The following is a 19978-nucleotide window of genomic DNA, read 5'->3' on the forward strand; positions in this document are numbered from 1 at the left end:
CTTAAAAAATACAAAACCTATGAACATTTATTGGCTTAAGCATGCTTTGCCATTATCTTTAGAATAATCTACCACTTGCTTTCATAGTGAAAAACCCTAAACCTAGGAAGCAATTAGATGCTGTTTATAAAACAAAATGCTGAAAAAAACCTTTCCTCCAAAAACTCTTGGCAAAGGGCTCATCAGGATTTTTCTTAATGTAAAAATGATAAATTACAGAAGTTAAGTTCCAAATAATTTATTCTGGCACATCGGATGACTGGGTGTATAGTTTATATATATACACATACCTTTCAGTTAACTGTTAAAAACAGCGACTTTTTTTTTTTGAATAGTACATCACTGACTATTCTAAATTAAATCCCTTCCTCAAGATTCAACTTGTATGTCCTGAAGAAAGCTCTTGAACAAATACAATATAAGTAGTACTGTAAGGTGCTATGACAGAAACATTAAAACTGATAGGGCATTAATGCTATGAAAGAACAACACTTTGACTCTGCTGGTATTGAATCAAGCTACAGTAAACACAGAGTTCGGGATATCTGTAAATTTATTCTCCAAATCCAGATGGAACAGATACCTGCTGAGCCAGTAAATTAAGCTTTTAAAGGAGAGCACTCACTAAAGAGCATCTTTTGCTAATGTAGCTCCAAAGGATGGAGGAAACATGGACTTCATTTGAACATATCCATCTTCTCCGGAAGAACCTCGATGGATTCTGAGGCGTAGAGAGCAGAATAGAGACCTCCTCCATCTCATCCAGCACAAGTGGCAGAAACAACCTGGCCCTCCTGGGTCTCTGCCCAGCACTCTATCCTCAAGTCCTTATCTCCTAAAAGAAAAATTATCTTCACAGCTTTTTGTTGCTCATTTACCTAGAACAATTTCATGGGCAGCACTGTCTTTTTTTTGTTTTGTTTTGTTTTGTTTTAATACAGGAAAAGTAATTTTGCTGGTCTGCTCCTAGCAATAGAGTACAAATTCACAGAGATTTTTACTCAATCTATTACAATGTTTTCACTGTCAGGTTAGGGCATACATCAGCACACAAGAGATTTACAAGACAAGTTGAAGTGCCCTAAAACAAAAAATTGGACTCTCTTTTACTCAAGCATCTCTGTCCATTGAGCCTGAAGTTGTCAAACAAGAACCAGACTTCTACTTGTTTATTGTTTATAGTCTGCTTATTTCCCCAAACCCGCAAATGTCACAACAAATGACCCTAAAAGGCACCATAAAGGGCAAGAGTCTCAGTACCTTTTGTGGTGAGCAGTTCTTGTTCTGGCAATTTCCTTCCAGACAGAGAAGACAGATGATTAATCTGGGAACACTGAGAAAGCCCCACACAACAGAGCTATCCCAGTCACAAGGTTTTCAGTCGAGACCCCTCAAAGTTCCCATTAAAACTAACTGACCCTCTTGTGTGTGCCAATGAACACAACTGCAAGAATACAGTCAACATCCTGTGCTTCCTCCTTTCCTTCTTCCTCCTCACCTCACAGTAACTCACTGCTGTCGTTTTCCAGCTAGACAGTGGCATACCAGAGTCTGCTGGGCTCTCAGCAGGGTGGCCCACTGGGCAGGGCTACCTCTGAGGGCTCACTGCTACAAGCCACTCCAGACTCTTTGGGGCACAGCCCTCGGCTCCCGTGGGGTTGAGGAGCCAACTTCCTAACCAGGAATTTGCTTTTGAGATGTGGTGCCAAGCAAAATAATACAAGATTAATTAACTGCGTCAATTACTACATTTCAAGAGGAAACTAAAAAAAAAAAAACACCTAAGAGCCATCATTTCTTATCATATTTATTTATTTATCTCAAACCAGAAGCAGCCATCCCAGTTTTCAGAAGGGTTGCACGTATATGCTTTCCTAGCCACTTGGAAGGAGCTGACAGCTTTCAGCACTTCAGCAAACACTGCTTTGGGATTCTTTAACAGAAGGAAGGAACCAGCAGCCAGATGAGAAGCATGTGAGGGAACGCATCTATTAGCAAGTACAGGGAGATGTCTTGTTAATAGAAGACAGAAGGAGGGACAAAGCAGGGAGAGAAGGAAGCCAGCAGTTAGTCATTTTCTCATGCAGATACATTTGGCTAGAAACGAGGCACGTATCAATCTAGTATTCCTTTCTGCACTTTCAGAGACAGTGAAAACCAATACTGAAAAGCAAAACTGAACACTTAAAGGCCTTTCTTCAAACCTGTTCAGCACCCTTAGAAGCCCTCAGATAACAAAAACAGTGAGAAAATGACAATTTTACTGATAGTGGTTGCATAGGACAAAGACCTTCAATTTTTAAAAATAACAACTTAATTCAAAATGGCTGCTGCTGTTTCAGATATCTACTAGTGAAAAACTAGAGGTTCTCACTTCCAAACCAGAGCACCTAAGGCCTAAGACCTAAGGCACCAGAGGGCCTAAGGCTAGCAAGGGACAGATGAGTGGGCCTACCAAGAACCAGCTTTGCCATGAGCAAAACCCCTTCTCCGGCTCCTTCTGTGAGCATAAGGTAGGAGAGATGGCTGAGCCTCCAAGACAGGCTGAGAAGGTTTTGGATTTGTTTGTTTGGTTGGTTTGTGGTTAGTTCTTTTGTTATTGTTGGTTTTTTCTTAAAGCCATTTTGGAAAGCAACGGAGAAGAAAAACCACAGCAGGGAGAGAGACTAAGGGCTCAAGTGAAAAATGAGTTGACATGGCACAAGAATCAAGTTTTGTATCACCACCCTCATGAGAAGAGACACTATTTGGATATGTTCAGTCTGCGGAATAAAACTCAAGTCTCACCACAGCAGTAAGGACCAAAGATATGGATTAGCAAGATAATTGCTCAGCTTGTGTCATTACCGTTAAGAACGTGATGTGCCATAGCAAGTGTTACCCGTGCAGTTTCTTCAAGGAACAGGAACATAAACAAACAGATCAGTAACTGCTCTCCAATGCCACCCTTAAATTAAGACATGTTCGATATCAAACTATCCATATGCAAAATCTGCATGAAAATAAAACAGTTTTTAGAAGATTTTTTTTGTCCAAATCATCACCTATGCTACCTCATGAGTAACAGTGTTTCCTGCATTCCTTTGCTGGCTGAAAAGGATTACTGCAGTATTGCTGTTTGCTCCCATCTACTATACTAAAATGACATTTGGGCATATAGCCTCCTTTAACTACTTACGTTTAAGAAAAGCTCTAGATAATATAGTTGCTCTGAACAACATTTAATATATACTTGACTCATAGCACATTGTTACTCAGCCCAAAGATTGTCACTAAACTTAATTTTAATAGCATACATTAAAGCAAAAAAAGACAAAGGAACAGGTACCCCTTCCCTGACTAATCAATAAAGCAAAAAAAAAAAAAAAATTCCCTGAATTACCATGGCAAAATTAGTATGCAGTATGCCCTTTCAAGGAGATACGTAGTTTTGCAGCTGGATGCTTTCTTCTTTTGCACTTTAGAGAGAATGAAGAGAAAGAAAAGAAAAAAAAAAAATCACAGCATGATTCATCATTATTTGCATGAAACTACAGCAAAATCAAGATATTAAAATCCATTTGCCATACTTCTTTAAATTCTTTTCATAAGTCTATTTTCATAAGTCTTTTCATAATCTGCTTCTGCCTTGTGTTGGAGACATGATATTGAGCTCAACAGGTATTTGATTTACTATTATTCTCTTCTTAAGACACACCAAGATAGCAAATAAGGACAAATATGGAAAGGTCAAAGAGAAGCCAGAGAGGAGGAAACCAGGCACAGATAAAGGGCCAGCTCAGCATAAACATATTTTCCCTGTGAACAATGCGTAAAGCGGTAGTAAGATACCGAAACATAATTCAACTACTAGCTAAAGTTTAGTTACCACACTAAAATGTCATTCTATCTGCAAATTCTAGGTAAATGCACCACTGAAGGAAAAAATCACCTGCAGATAAAAAGACACAGAATACTTTTAAAAGTGTATATTACATACCTCATATTAAGATTTATACAGCTGCAACTGTTTAAGTACAGTCTTTTCTATGCAAAAATAGAAGCTAGCTCTTTCTCTGTCACTATACGTACTTTTAGTAACTGGAGATGTCATGATTAAAAAAAAAAGCCACCAAAATATTTTAAGACCTCTGAATAAAAACTGTGACAACTGGTATCACAGTACTCTAGTTTATAGACTTCTTGGAGAAGTTCATTTTAAGCTCCAAATAAACCCGATACCCCAACAAAGGAAGAGAACTGATTAGCCAGTTTGTCACAATATGTCGCAATATACCCCTGTTCTTTCACAGGTGTAAGAGAAACAACATCTGGTTTTCAAACCTGTAGTTCTGACAGAGCTGCCCTTCTAACCATTCTTCTTCGTCTGACATATCGGTAAAGCAATAGAACATTTTATGGATTCTTGAATTAGCAGCCCTTTAAAGGTTAATATACAAGGGGAATGCTCTGTTAACTCTGATTTTTTTCTCATTTCATATAAGCAAAAAACTCTAAACTTCCTTTGATTTTTTCATCAGCTTAGGCCTGTGGACTCTGGTGACAACAGGGACTTCTTTATTACAACTATGAAGTTTTTAGTAGCATAGTGTTTATACATCAGTGACTCTGGTTCTGTGAAAAAAAGCAGGCAGTTTCCACAAACTACAAGGATGCTCAGTACAATGAATAATTCCTTAGCACTTCATTTTCTACATAATAATCATTTTCTTATATGTAACTAAATATTTTAAGCATTTTCTTAATTTATAAGCTTAGTTGTGGACATCTCTGTGTTTTTGGCATCAGTACACAGACTGCCTGAAGTGTTGATGCTCTATGTCCTCAAACAGTTTCTAAGTGTCCTCATAATTGCTTGTCACCTGTAAAAGAGGTTTAGATCCAATGCAAAATTAACATATGGTGAACAGATGGACTCAGAACAGACGTTTGTCAAGGAAGTACTCACACCAAAGACTTTTTGGCTTCAGCCTTTTAGGACCTTCAGAAAAGTCCTACTTGAAGCTCCAAGTCATACTAATCAGGGGAACATCACTCCTCAATAACAATCTCATGTTGCAAAAACTTTTATGACCTGCTACAAAGAAGAATCCTTGCAACTTTTCTGTTGTCGCAGTGCCTCCATAAACAGAAGCAGCAAAATATTGTTTCCATAGGGTACCCCACCCATCCAACAAGAATAATTCACCTTGTATGAAACAAAAATGCAAGCACAAAGCTGCAATTATAATGATTTAAAAAAAAATAATTACAATAAAAAGTTTTTAAAAAAATCCCCCCTCTCCCACCCATGCAAACTCTTCAAAATATTCCATTACTTACTGAGCAGGTAAGACAAGAGTTGTTGGCTGGGCTTTTGGTCTGCGTTTTGCAGATACTCCCATCTGGTTGGCTGAACGTTTCAAAGACTGCTGATTCAAAAGGCCAGATGCTAGCCCGGCATGGTACTGCAACTGGATAATAAAAAACACATATATTAAAATACACACCACTGCAGTGTTATGTCAGACCTCTACTATCTGTATCATCTGATTCAAATTACAGCCAGTCAGTAAGTTAATATATGAGATATAGATATATATATTGCTTGGATGGACGATTATATGAACAAAAGCATATAAAAAAGTCTGATGTGAAATAGGTATTGCAGGGAAATCATGCTATAGGGCAAGTAAGATGATGAACCAAAGACTTCCTCTTAAGTCCTAACTCTACTGATACTTGGGTTTGCTTTTAAACGTTAAGACCGTTTCTCCTCTCAAGGGATCAAGCATCCTTACTTTTTGGAAGAAGATACAAGGAAGAGAAATGCAACCCTTTCGCTACATAAACCAGCTTTTTAGAAATAACACTCACCTTTTTCTCTTAAACATAAAACCACAAAACATTCACAAAGAAGTTTCTACCACTGTAAAGAAAAATCTAGCCTTTAAAATACCTGCTAGCACGTCTCCATAGCATTGCAACAGAAAGATTCACATTCAGTAGCTTTCTCCTCTAACCTTTTATTTTGCTTGCCAACGAAAGACAAATTTTTTGAAGGACACGACGTGAATCTGCAAGATTTTGAGTGCATTCCCACTGCTCACAGATTTAAGAACAGCTACAGCGCTGTGTCAGTCCTGAAACCAGCCTTAAGTGCAACAAGTTACAAGCTACCTCTGAACACTTTCCATTTACATTCTTAGTTCCCCATTTCTGAAGAGAAGGGGGTGGGAAAAAAGCTGAAGATTCACTGTCAGACAAATGCAATTTCCTTCATCGTTCTAGTCCCCACATCAACGCGCTCATTATCTAAAGAGCTGTTCTGAAAAAAGGTGAACTGTTTAACACATTAACAAATCTAATGCCGTGATCTGCATATAAAAAAAAGGTTGCAGTTAGGAAACTATGACTTACAAACGTTCGGAAAATACAGTGGTCCTAGGCAAAGCTACTCGGCAGGGTACTGAAAATGAGGGAAGCAAAGCTTGGTAAAATGATCTACTTCAAAAATGGCTATTAAAATGAGTGAAGCTATCCTGTGAGCCAATTTGACTCACATGTCAATGCTCAGAGCATGCATAAGGCTTTTTAACAGGCTCCTGATTTACTCGGCTGCGTTGCCACGTGATCTCGGCGGTGGCACAACATGAAGACACATCGCATTCCTAATGGAAAGGGAACCGTGCTCCGCCAGGGAAGGGGGGGATTGCATTGCCCCAACAGGGCTGCTTAGACCAAGGAATTTTGCTCAAATTTGTTTTTCTCCGACAGATTTCTGAAATGGGGGGAGGGAAATCAATGAGAGCAATGGACGGTACATGTTTGAAAGGCAATGTTTCAAAGTGTCAGGGGCTTAGTTTTCAATCTTCGCTACCAGAATTTGCAGTGAGTGCAATATGCAGGGAATTAAAGGGAAAGACAGCTCTGGCAGAAGAGCCCTCTGACTCCAGGAACACGCTTTTCTCTTTTCTTCTTGCATCTTATTACGAGCAGCCCTCCTTCAGCCATTTTCTGCTCTTGACACCATTCCCTTGCGCTCGCTGCGCAGAATGACACTGACAGGTATTTCACGTAAATAACATCATTTGGACGCTTGCTCAGAGACGGAGGTAATCACAGGTTCTAATCATCGATGAATTATAAAGGCAACCTTTTAAAAACATTTCATAGCCTCCCGGCTAGTCTGACATTTAGTGGTCAGGCAAAAAAAAAAAAAAAGAATGAAAAATAAATATATTCTAAAACACAATTCTGTCCTTGAAGGCTCGCTCCCAGTGATTAAGCTATTTCTACTAATTGTAAGTATTTCTTCATAATCTACCTTTGCCCCCAGGAATGCAGATCCAACTGTCAAAATCTATAAGGGCCATTAAATATTTACCAAACCATCCTTATAATGGGAGAAAAGGTCAAAGTTAATAAAACTGACAGGCAGCTTCTGTCCAACTTGATTTATACATTATTAAAGTATCACCTACTGCACTGCACAGAATGCATTCCTTTTTGGGGGCGGAGGGGTGTTAACTGAAGAGATTGGGCAATTGTTTCTTAATCATTTGTTCTGAGGAACAGAAACAAGACTGCAAATAGTGCCAAAGCAGTACCACTAGCATCAAAACTATAGCCGGGAGATTCGACGGTCCTGATGGATTACAAACGTACCATTCAGTTCATTTTTCCTCTTGCAAAATAAATACCTTTGTCTGCCAGCATCGGCCACGAGAGCAAATCTCAGGTAAAAACATACCAATCCCCTCAAAATTTTTGTTTACTAACAAGGGGATGCCATTTCCTAACATGTTATCTTCACCTTAGGGAAGCCACGTGAAACATACTGTCAGAGGATATTATGGGTGCTAAAAGGCTCACGCAGGGAAGCTGAGATGAGCTCATGGGACACAAACCCTTGGAGGTTAAACACACAGAAACCACATTTAGCTCAAGAAGTCCCTGAGACAGAGACCGCTGATGGCCGGAGGAACACTGGGGAGAACATTGTATACAGACACACGCTCATAGCTACTGCTGGAGATGAGACACGGGGCTACACGAGCCTTTGGTGTGACCCGGCAGAGCCGTTGCCTTTCAGTTAGTGTCTACAGAGGGGTGGTCCACACGGGTCTAAGGGATCCTGCGACCCAACGCAGCCAAAAGCGAGGCACTTGTGGATGGTCACGACTGCCTTCTGCAAGTGTATTCCCAACCACCTTCCATCTGCTTGTGACAACCGTGCTCATTTAAACCAGCAGAATGGTAAACAGCAATAGCTTTATCCACAAAATATGCTAAATACTCGCTGAATTTGAGTATTGGTGCAGCACTAGGTAGTACTGCAAATCATCTCTTCATCAATCGCTAAGGAATTCCCCATCAGAGGCTTTATTACAGCAAGCATCCGTGTCTTTCAGCTTTGGGGAATTCCAACTGGTTTATGTGAAGCTAAGCTCTTTACTTCCTAATGAAATATTCCTCCACAAAATTTCAACAAGATTGATCTTTTTTCCCCCCAATACATGCAGATGAAACATAAAATCTATTTCAGAAAACCAAGAAATAAAAAACAACAACAGCAAAAAAAAAAAAATCAATTTATAACACTTAGCAGCTAGGCTATACACCAGTGCCAACTTGTACAGTTTTATGATGAGTCTCATGATAGCTGATACTTTTCTTAAAACTGTGGTTCCAACTAGATGTGTGAATTCCACATTTTAAAATCAAAAGAGACTCTAGTTCTCAACGATGTAGGAAAAGTACTGAAAATAACACTTCAATACATACAAAAGCTTTACCTGAATGTAAATAAAAACAGATCCTGGATTATTTTTTAATTTCATTATTTCTGAGATTCATGATTTTTCTATGTTAATGACAACATGGCCTATATTTTCTAGAAGAAAAGATTATCACTAATGTTTTACAGGTGCCATAAATCACATTTTCACAGTGTTCCTGAGTATATGAAAGCAACGTTCATATATTAACAGCTCTCAATCTTCCTCACAAAGTGAAATACATCATAACAGAGATAGCACTTCGGAGTCACTTTTCTCACAGTTGTAACTGTAAGGAGAGCAATTTCTTCATTCACGTAAGATGTCTTTGGCTTTCACATGAACTATTTAAACAGAGAACGTGTATTAGAGAAACACAGACTGGATTTAGTTCCAAAAGCATTAATATTTTCTTAAAAGTTAATCACTTAGTATCTTTTATTTATTCTACTCTGGTGACTCTCTTCTTATCAGAAGCAAGGCAACACACACCCTAAAACAATCGAAACAAACAAAAAAGAACCCCTTCATCCCCCCGAAAGATCACACTGTCTTCTGCAGATGATCTTGAAGGTTTAGAGCAGACAGAGAACTTCTGCTACAGCCAAAGGGCTTAAACCAGAACAACGCAGAAAGGCCCCTTCATTCAACAGCAATGTACCGACCGTATCGCGACAGCTTATATTTTGGCCTATAGGATTGCTCTACAGTGTATGTTATGAAACTACGAACATGTACACAGTGCTAATTTAAAACTTTTAAAATTAAAGCTTCATCATTAGAATCATGCTGGGTCTAAAGGTCTTTTGTTTACATAATTCATGGGCTGGAGATTTTGCGTGTGCTGACTGCTGACCAAACAAGTCATTACACTCCACTTACTTACAAGGCCACTTAAAAGTTGCAAAAACTGGTTGGGTAGGACGAAGGTAAGAATCAGGGAGGGGAAGAAAAAAACCCAATCACTTGGAGCGCTTACAATGGATCATGTCAACTCACAGTTGCACATTAAATTTACATATTACCATTATTTAAACTTTTTAAGCACCAATAGGTTTTCTTTAAAAAAGTGAAATCAGAAGAACAACTTTTCTTTGTGATCACATTACCCTGTTGTGATATTTTTTCCATTCTCATGTAAATACTTACAGACCACATACATAAACAGAAAAGCATTTTCTCAGATATAGGCAATATAAAAAAAAAAGTTCATTTCCATTCCTCCAAGAAATGGAGTTTTACAGAATACTTGCTCATCACGGAATTTTCCGAGTTCACTGTAATACTGGTGAATGCATGCATATTTACCTCCTTTTAAGATGCACAGTACTTTGCCCCTCATCATTAAATTATTTCTCCCTTGCAGCTAACAAGGGATTTGTCTCTTATGATAAAACCCTAGTTGTTCTTCTGAAAAGAGCAATGAGCCAGCAAGCAGGACACTCCCACAGTTTCATCTCTGCAGACTAAAGTAGGTGAGAGAGAAATTACACTACCTTAATTGATATTTTTAAGCTTCTCTCAGATAATGAGGCCAGTTTGGAAATTCTCTTTCTCTCCTAACAATGTTTGATCATTTTAGGATAGTTGAATTCTTGACTTGGCCAAAACAGCATCAATAAACCACGAGAGCAGTCTCCAATTTATTTACTCATTGGTCTTCCTCTTATGGAACTAGGTTGCAGGCTTTTCAGCTAATAGGAAAGCCAGACTTTGTGCCTTTGCTCTGGTTTACAATTTAATTAGCACACTTTGTTCTATTTTTTTAAAGCATTTATGCCCCCCAAACACTTTTCAGTTTACAAGAATATTTAAGCAACAAATACATTTCCATGACGGGAACAAAGACTACCCCCATTCCATTCTTTTTAAAATGGCTGTACAAAAGTTATTGCATCTTTTCCTAAACACCCTGATCCAACTAAACTGTGAAACTAATGAACTCGCACTTCTGTTAAAAGCCTCCCGCATGCCACGGCTCTTATTTGCATTGCATTGAGATGCACAGTGCCACTGCCTCCCCCTGGTCACTAAACCAGGAGACAGGGAGCATCCTGCGGACACCCACCTGCACATGCCCCCGCCCAGGCAATCCTGCTTCTCCCTCAGGTCTCTCCTCCTCCCTCCCTCCCTCCCAAGGCTAGGGAGTTGAAAAACAAGTTTAGACATTTATACATATATATATATAAAGATACAATAGTAGGCAATGCATTGATACACATCGATACCCTGTTCCTTTTAACATCTTGTCTTCACTACATCTTTTATTCCATTGTCTTTGAATTCCTATTTTTGCTGAGAGCGCTGTTTTAATTAGTGTCGGATTTCAGCCTTAAAGTGTGTTCTTCCCCTGCTTTTCTTTCGAAAACATTGAAGTCCTGCTGATGAATGACTGTATCAATGTTCCCTCGCTCCAACACTGCTTGCAAGTCTTTGGCTTTTTACCATGCAGAGATAGCAAATCTGGTGGCACTTTCTTCAAGGAATTGGTCAAAACTTCAGCAGCTGCATCCTTACTGCCAATAAAATTATCTGTGCTGTTCTAAGTCTCTGCAAAAGCCACTCCTCCTCCTCCTCCTCCAGATTTTCTGGAATCCATTTAATAGTTACATCGGTGACATATTCCTGCTTTTTGGATAATGTCAACAGAAAGGCACACTACACAGCCCACAGGCTCTGAGGTTTAAAGAGATCTAGTATCTGAAATGGATGAAGAGGCAGAGTAATCATAATCTGAGGCTACACACTACCTTATTTACCTCTTCATAAGAATAACTATATTTTATGCTTAAGATGTTTATAAACACTTCTGGGTGCTCTGAAGGGCTTGAACATACATATTTCCTGAAAGATACCTAAATGAACTGGCATTTCATTGGGTATGCAACTACAACCCAGAAACATATACAGAATCACAAAAAGCGGAGTAAAATTATTACATTGCGTTCTGCATCTAAATGAGAAAAGAAAACCACGTGCAGTAACAAACAGTTGTATTTTCAAGTAGCCTCGAGCTCAAGACTAGTAGTTGGTACACAGGTTGTCCACTAATACGGAGACAGTCTTAGTGTTGCTCTATGTGATATATTCACACTTGTGTGTTCATTTAGTGGAATTCATTGAAGTCTAAAAACCCAAAAAGTGCACTTCATCAATATTTGACAGAAAATCCGAACTCCTTTTTGACAAAAGTATTATCTTTGCATAGGACAAATCATCTGTAGCAGGGAAAAGTCGTCATTAGACCTCAAAACTGACCAAGGACACAGTTATCTTCGCCCAGTGCTGCTGTGCTCCCTTCAACAGCCACCAGAACTCTGAACTGAAGACACTGGTCTCGTGCTACAATTAATATTTTCTAAAGCCCTAGACTCTGTCTTTGGTGTCAGGGGCTCAGGCGGCAGCTATGTCAGTATAAAGTATGGCCTGATGCCTCAGCGACAGGGGATGCTCAGGTGCTTATATAAGAAATGTGAAGATACTTTAAAACTGAGTGGTAGAATTAAGGGCTGGAATCGGCTACAGAAACACTCTTCAAACTGTCTAGCAGCGTGCCACGATTTGCAGCACTGTGGTTGGGCTACAGCAAACAAACTACTTTCTCAGGCAAATAAATAAATGAATACTCTTCTTCAATAAAATGTCTACAAGGTGCAGCTTTTGTAAATCCAACTAGTCCAGTTGTGCCATCAGACAAAGGGGAGAAAGGCAGTCAAAGAACAGATGAGAGGGAAATCCGTTATTGGATAAGCAATGTAGCAGTAATGACCCCGGCTGGTACTTGTGCTGCTAAGTTTGGGGTTTTTTTCTAACTCATCAAATTTAATTATTTTAACTTCTGTTAAATGCCTTTCCTTAGCTTCGGTCACTCACACAATAATTAGAATGCACCACATATTTAGACTAGCAAATACCCATACCAAGTGCCAGACAGTAGCCACTAGCCTCGCCGTCAGCCCTTCTGCCAGCACAGGGCAACCTGGCTTTACTCGGTTCCCCACGGCCTCCCTGAAGGGGAGGCTGTACTCAAAGATCGGCACTCCAGCACGCAGTTCATCCTGACGCGGGTGTGCTGGGGGCACATGGGTACACTCTGCAAAGCTCTACCAGACATCACCACTCTCATCTCCTAGAGGTTATCACACTACCGCGCCAGCAGAAGGGCTTGCATGAATACGGTTTAAACTCTTTGAGCTGGATCTGCCAAATTAGGCGAGAATTCTTCCTCAAACGGTTACATTGCTATTATCTTCTTTCTTTACATCTAGCAGGCATCCCAAAGCAATGCTGCTGGGAATGCTAATTTCCAGCCCGCCAGCAAGGACAACCAACTAAAGCTTGAAGCAGGACAGTTAGATCTGAACAGAATGTATGTGGCCTATTTCCCTATATGAACATTCCTACTATAGCTTCAGAATATTCGCGATCGGACTAATTTACACTCCTTCCAAGACAGTATAAAGTAACCCACAGAAAGCATTCATACACAAATAAGAGCAACTGATACAGGTGACTTAAAAGTGGTTAGAGAGAGAGGTTTAAATTCTCGCCCTCCCTTGCAACAACAGATTTTTGCAGAGACAAACCCCAGAGTCACCATAGGTGGCTGGAACTTAGAGGTCAGCTGCATTCTGGAGGATGAGTATCAAAAAAGAAACACATCACTTTCCCCTGTAAAACATACTGCATTCAAGACTGCATGGACATCTCTAGAATACTTGTCGGAAAAGATGACCATAACCACTGTACTTGCAAGCAGAATGCTGGAATGTCATGGTCAACACAACCTGAAACTTTTTTTTCCCCCCACAAGGCAATTAAAAAAGAGCTCTTCCGCCCTTACTCAAGTTTTCTCTGAATCCTGTCTTCAACCTCACACCGACTTTTGGGAGACAGAGCAATCCTGCTGATCACTAGCAGCAGCGTGAGCTCTTGTTCTCCGAGAAGTTTTGCTGAAAATTTTCTGTAGCTAAAGCAATATTATGAATTAACTAAGAACTCTAAATTAAAACACACTTTTTTTTTTTTTTTAAACCCTTCAGAACAGCCATTTATGGCTTACAACATGGACTTTCAGGAATTTTGTCTGAAACAGAACACCAGGCTTCAGAAAAATTAGCTCTCTGCATTTAATTAGGACACTTACATGAGAAGCTGGATAATCACAAATCTGCAGTCCTTGTCATTTGTATACAAGGTAGAGAACTCATCTTACTCCATACTGCTGGAGACCAAAACATGTTTTACTACATCAGTTTGTGCAATGCACTATTGATAATAGCAACATATGGCCAAATTTTATTTAAAAAAAAAAATAAATAAACCCCCTACCCTTAGTGATTTTTGAATGTCTCTGCTTTTAGGTGACCAGGCTGTGATGCATGAAAAAAACAACTTTTGGAAAATCAGTTTAAAAGGTATTTCAGGTTAGACATCCAAAAAAATAGGTAGACATTTATAAAAGTCTTAGTCAAATTATTTCCTCAGACTTCAAAGAGTTAAGCTATGAATGTTTTTAGGAATGAAAAAAGAATCTATCAGGTTTGATTGATAAAAGTGTAGCTTTTAACTAAGACTGAAAAAACTGAAGACTGGCAACATTTCTTCCAGAATAATATGCTTCCTCTGCTTTTTTTCAGCACGGCGCACATAAATCATAGAAATGTTAAAGAGGCCCATACATCACAAGCTGGCGTTTCTAAACTATCTACAAAATCTGTAATAGTCAAGAGGATGGAAGAATATAGAAGTGTGACCAGCAAAGTTACTGAAAGAAAAAAAAAGGCAGTTCTACCATCCGAGCAGGGTTAACTAAGGTTGGAAACAACTCTTGATTGTAGAATTTAAATATCCTAAAACAAAACAATCCTGATAATGCAGGGTTACAAAAAGCAAACAAGACAGTGTATCAGCCAAAACAGAGAGAAGGTGGATTTGAGCAACATGCTTGTTCCACAATGAAGCACACAGCTCTGAAAACAGATAGAGCAAATGCTCTAATAAGGCTTGAAGTACGTACAAAAGCAGGGCTGACTTTGCACCTGCAAAAAGACAGCCCCAAAAATATCAGTAACTCCGGTGCTTAGCTACGTATCCATCAAATTTTCACATCCCGACATCTTAGCATACAACAGACTTTTACAGATGAGGTTTTCCTCAACAACTTTTACAAATGAGAATCTCATCTCCTCTTATGAAAGGAAAGACATGGATTACGGAAAGTTTATCTGTCCATCTGTTGCAGATGTCACACTCTGACTAGAGAGTGCAAAAAGCACAGAGATGTTTTACAACCAAATCCAAAACTTACTGTAGTCTGAACTAGTGTAAAAGCCATATGCGTTGCAAAAACACCTCTTTTGCTACACATTTTTTTACCACAGCACAAAGAGTAACAGTTCGAAAGCTGCTGTTCGAAACAGTTCAAAAGCTGCTTTATTTCTGAAAATAGATCACATATTCTTACTCTCATCTGCCACGCTTGGGTAAGCTAACCGATCAGAAACCAGAAAAACAAGGAAATACTACGCCGTGCAATGAAAGCTAAAGAAGAGACGCTTCGTTGCAAGAAGTTACCCGCGGTTCAGAGGTAAAGCAGCAGCTCAGCGAGCCCAGGACAGGGAACAGGACGACGCGCCCAACAGAACCCTCTGGTGGGACGGCACGTAAGGCGGTTTTACAGTTTGCTCTGTCGGTGTTGAAGACTTCCAGTAGGAGTATTTCAGATGAAGCCAGGGGACCTCAGAAATGTCTTTAGGAGTAAAACAAATGGAATGCACGTCACATTATTTTCATGGGAGCTTATAATGATATTGTAATTAACTCAATTACACCACAAGATTAATAGCCTTTAAAACGCTCCCAGTCATTCATTACAGGCCTAATTAAGACTCTCTTTTGGTGCTGAGCCAGCAAGAAGTATGAAACTACTTGCTAACTAAATACCATATATAATTATATATGGTATTATCTTTATCATGCTGTTTGTTTCCGTGTTCACAATTCAGTGAACAGTTTGATTTGTTTTTTAAGAAAATAATGTCAAAGACAGAAGAAAAATGGACAAGATGCCACTTTAGAGGCTTCAACACCTGCAACAGCATATCAGCTCACTACAGCTAACCAGTTTATTTCTAGTTTTGCTGCAACAGTTAAGGTCTTCTACAATAGCAGATGCCTCTCCTCCCACACATCAATTAATTTGCAAATGCACTCAGGTTGTAGAAATAATGACGTGCTGAATGCTTTTCTATTGGCAAGTTTTGCTGTCAGGAGGTGGATGCTGTAGGCGAGGTGCTAAAATGCGCTGCTGCTATATGCATGCCAAAGGAAAGACATGCCACATGAAACTTGGTCGACAGCTAACAGGGCACATCAATTATTTTATTTATCCCTCTCTCACTGGAACCAAAAGAAAGAAACCCTCCTCCAAAAGTTTTGTATTGTATTTATCTAGGTATTTATAACACACTGTTTACAGTGAGATTTGAGCTTTCGTGCTGATCCAAGAAACATTTCATATTCCAAAGCTAACATAGAGGAGGAGAAAAGTAGTGTTTTCTCATGTATTGTTATATATGCTAAAAAAGTTATATTAAAATGGTTAAGGTTACAAATGAAGTATTCAGTAACGAGGAAATGCTTGAATTCATATCGCCTATACAACCTAAATCAGTCTGCTTGCAGCAAGGATTCAGACTGATTACGTGCTGCTTTCCAAAGGACCTCAAGTTACCACAGTCTGCAGGATCGCATGGATGAACAGGCAGTTATTCAGCACCCATTTTCATGCACAGAATGTTATTTACAGTATTTCACATAATGTCCATGCTTATCTTCTCAGATGTCTTCTATCTTCTCCTGCTTTATCTTGCTTCTTTACAAATACTGTTAAATTTACCTTCACAATTCTTATTCTACCCATGCTGGGTGCGGATCTGAGGAATTTCAGATTTTAAAAACATTTAGTGTTCTTAATTACTTCCTATATTTGTACTAGACTTCCTATAGATAATAACTGCAGTCAAGTGCTCAGCAAGTCTTTGAAGCAGCGAGCAAAAGCTTTAAGCCAGGTCATGGCAAGGTTGGAATCTCTACCCCCACCCACTTCTATCACTTGAAATAAAGGATCAGTCAGTAGCAGTTCACCATTACTTTCTGTCTCAATCAGCCACGAATTGGAACTGAAGCACACCTTGACAGCTATTCTCTGAAAAGAAGTTAAAAACTGAGATTCTGAACTTCCAAACTAAATTCTACGCTCTGGAGGACAGCACGTTCTCATGGACACAGACCCTTCTCTGAGTCCTCAAATTAGAAGGCATAGAGTTAGTGATCACAGCACAGGCAAAGGGGAAAAAAGAAAAAAAAGTTACGTCATGGTTAAGAGACTGGATTCTTGGAGTCAATCCTTTCCATAAGCTTCCTAGGAAATATTAAGTCAATCTAAAATAACCTTTGTGAACATTTAGTCTTGCCTCTTCCCTAATTCAAGTTACTTTTGTGTTTAAAATTTAGCAAACATAGTTAGAAAAAACAGAACATGCATGCGCTCACCTTTCAAGTCTTCCAAGGAAGGCAAGTCCCGTACTATTCCCCTCCAATTGTTCCAGTGCTTAATTACCACGAGTGTTCAAACCATGCACCTCAGCTGTAGTCTGAATTTGTTAAACCTCTATTTTCAATCACTGAACTTTTTTGTCTTTGCTTGCTATAATGAAGAACCCTCTTATCCACTTTTCCCCCCCCTCAATAAAGATGTTGGTACAAAGCAAGTGAGTCATCCGTTATCTTTTCTTTTATGAGTGAAATAAATTGAACTTGTTTGATCATACAGAAGGAGCACAGGAACTCAAATACTTTTGATCAGTTCTCACGTCTCTCAACTAGAAAACCCCAAATTAACAGGCACGTAGACACATGGTAACTAAGTAGTTTTACGTTAAAGTAATGCTTAAAACCATTTTCAAGCTTTAATAACTGAAAATGTTATTAGCACAGGTACTAACAGGTAAGGAAGTTTGTTGTTAAAAATAGATGATTTTCTGCTTTTTACAATACGCAATTTTCAGGCTGACCTTGTCCCTGTTAAATTTTTATAGCATCTTCAGTTCCAATTTGAGATTTTCATATGGGGTAGGCAAACCTTCTTATGTTCTATATTAAATGCAAGACACCTTCTTGTCATGATCTGCAATATTAATAATATAACAGTACCGATTTCAGGAGCAGCAATGTAGCATCAACACACGCATACCTACATGAAGGGAATTTAACCATGTATATCACGGAAATCTTTAACACATCATGGAAAAAAAAAAGCAGGTCTAAGACAGCTCAAACACAATTTGAAGTTTCCTCTTTTGCCATACAAACACATGACCTTGTCACGCTTCACAAGGTAACACCAACGTAGCTGATGCAAGGAAACATATGCTTCTCTTTACTGGACTCAAAATAGGAATAGAGGGGAAAGAGAATGATACTCGGGGCCAAACCCAGGTTTCTGAAGACTAGACTTGCAGCTGTCACTGTATTCAGCACAAAACGTCCCCACCCACACAAACCCTACCAGCACTCCTATCGCTAATTGCCACAATAGAATTTGAAAAGTACTTTTTGGAAATGATAAATACTACAGCTACTTTATTTAGCTAGGAATTTGCACTGATGTTATGAGAAGAGTCTTAAGACTTTGAGACTGAGCCATTTTTAAGTTGCTGTGGGACACAGTTAAAACCACAGGAAAACCTAAATGATTAATTTTTATGGATTTCAAAGGGGACTGACATACATTTGACTTTTCATGCATCATCTGTCTTCCAGGCACTCTTCAAAAACCCAATTACCACTTAAATGTCTACCATCTAACCCACAGGCATTTCAGCTCCTCATCTAAATCTGCACATACCTTCTTATTGCTATATCTTGATATCACTAAGAAAATCTTACCGGATCAAAAACCAGCAGTTCATCAGTACCCCAGTTTGAGGCACCAAGTAAACAGACACTCATCTCACTGCTTTGTGGACTTCATTATTAATGAAGTAAAAATTGCAGACATCAATCTATTGCTTCAGGTGGCCATCATAAGAAAAATAAATAGAAAGTTAATGTGGCTGGCCACAGTGGCTTATCTGGCATATTTACTGGAAGGTAAATTAAGAGCACTAATGACCACAGTGCTACAAGCAAGGTATTGGAATAGAAAATTCTTCTATACAGCTTCATCTGACCAAGAGCTGTTTCCTCCCTCAAACCATAAAACAAACTTCTGTGACTGTTTCAACTACTTTACCCTCCTCTACTGAAGGCCACGCTGCCAACAAGCCCTGAGGATATACTGGTCAGAACAAACGGATGCTACTACTACTTTTTCCTCTTTTTCTGAATGCTCCCCATTACAAAGAGAAAAAAAAAGTTATATAATCACAACATTACTTAGTCTCTTGAAAAAAGGTAGGGAGGCTCTGAGGAGGTTCTCCTTCCCCACATCTCTATCACCCAGCTCGCAGCTCCCCAGAAGGGAGCCCCCAGCGAACAGCAGAACTACCCTGGCACGGCACGCCGTGGCGGAGGCTGCCCCGCGCAATGCTCCCCGCTGCCGTACCTTGCAGCCCGACTGAAATAGCAGCAGCAGCAGCAGCTTATGAGGCTTCAGATGCTATGGAGACTCAAAGCCTTCAGCTAGATTTGAGCTGCCTGACATTGTATCTGAAACACAGAGAGGGCAGAAGCGTTTTCCTTGCGGTTCAATTCATTTCATGGTATATTATCAAAACCACTCCTCTAACCTGGGCTACCTGGGCTGGAAAACTCCCAAGTCCAGCTGATTTAGGGGAACGACACCGACTTCCCTACACACAGTTTCCATTATACTAAAATTTCAGTTCCACCCTATTATGAACTGGTATCCACCTCACCTTATCAACTGCTTCTCATAAAATCACGATGCTCTGATATACATGGTCTGCCACCCTCCAAAACTTGCCAGTCCTGAACAGCCACAAAATGCTGTACCCTATATTCTCACTTAGCCTTACCTTTCTCACCTCAAAAACCAAAGCAACCCCTTCTCCTCCGACAGTTTTGAGCTGCCCAGAAGCAAACACCTGACGGAGCTAAGCATGCCACGGTGCCCATCGCTGCAGCTACAGTGGGTGCAGCACCCCAGAGAACTATTGGAAGTGACTAGTTTAGCCTGAACAGTGAATTGAGAA

At 39.5% G+C, this 19978-nt stretch overlaps 1 protein-coding gene across 2 annotated transcripts in view; it reads right to left on the reverse strand.

Annotated features, from left to right (window-relative positions):
• Positions 1–19978, reverse strand: part of MED27 (mediator complex subunit 27) — a 96462-nt gene that overhangs the window by 52546 nt on the left and 23938 nt on the right. For both annotated transcript variants that reach the window (XM_087753258.1, XM_009476970.2), the window contains exon 3: positions 5323–5453. In XM_087753258.1, the coding sequence (XP_087609384.1) occupies positions 5323–5453 (131 nt within the window). The remainder of the gene's footprint in view (positions 1–5322; positions 5454–19978) is intronic.

This window comes from Nipponia nippon, unplaced genomic scaffold (assembly GCF_047370975.1).
Source record: "Nipponia nippon isolate SJK-2023a ecotype South Korea unplaced genomic scaffold, ASM4737097v1 scaffold_16, whole genome shotgun sequence".
Classification (NCBI taxonomy): Eukaryota; Metazoa; Chordata; class Aves; order Pelecaniformes; family Threskiornithidae; genus Nipponia; species Nipponia nippon.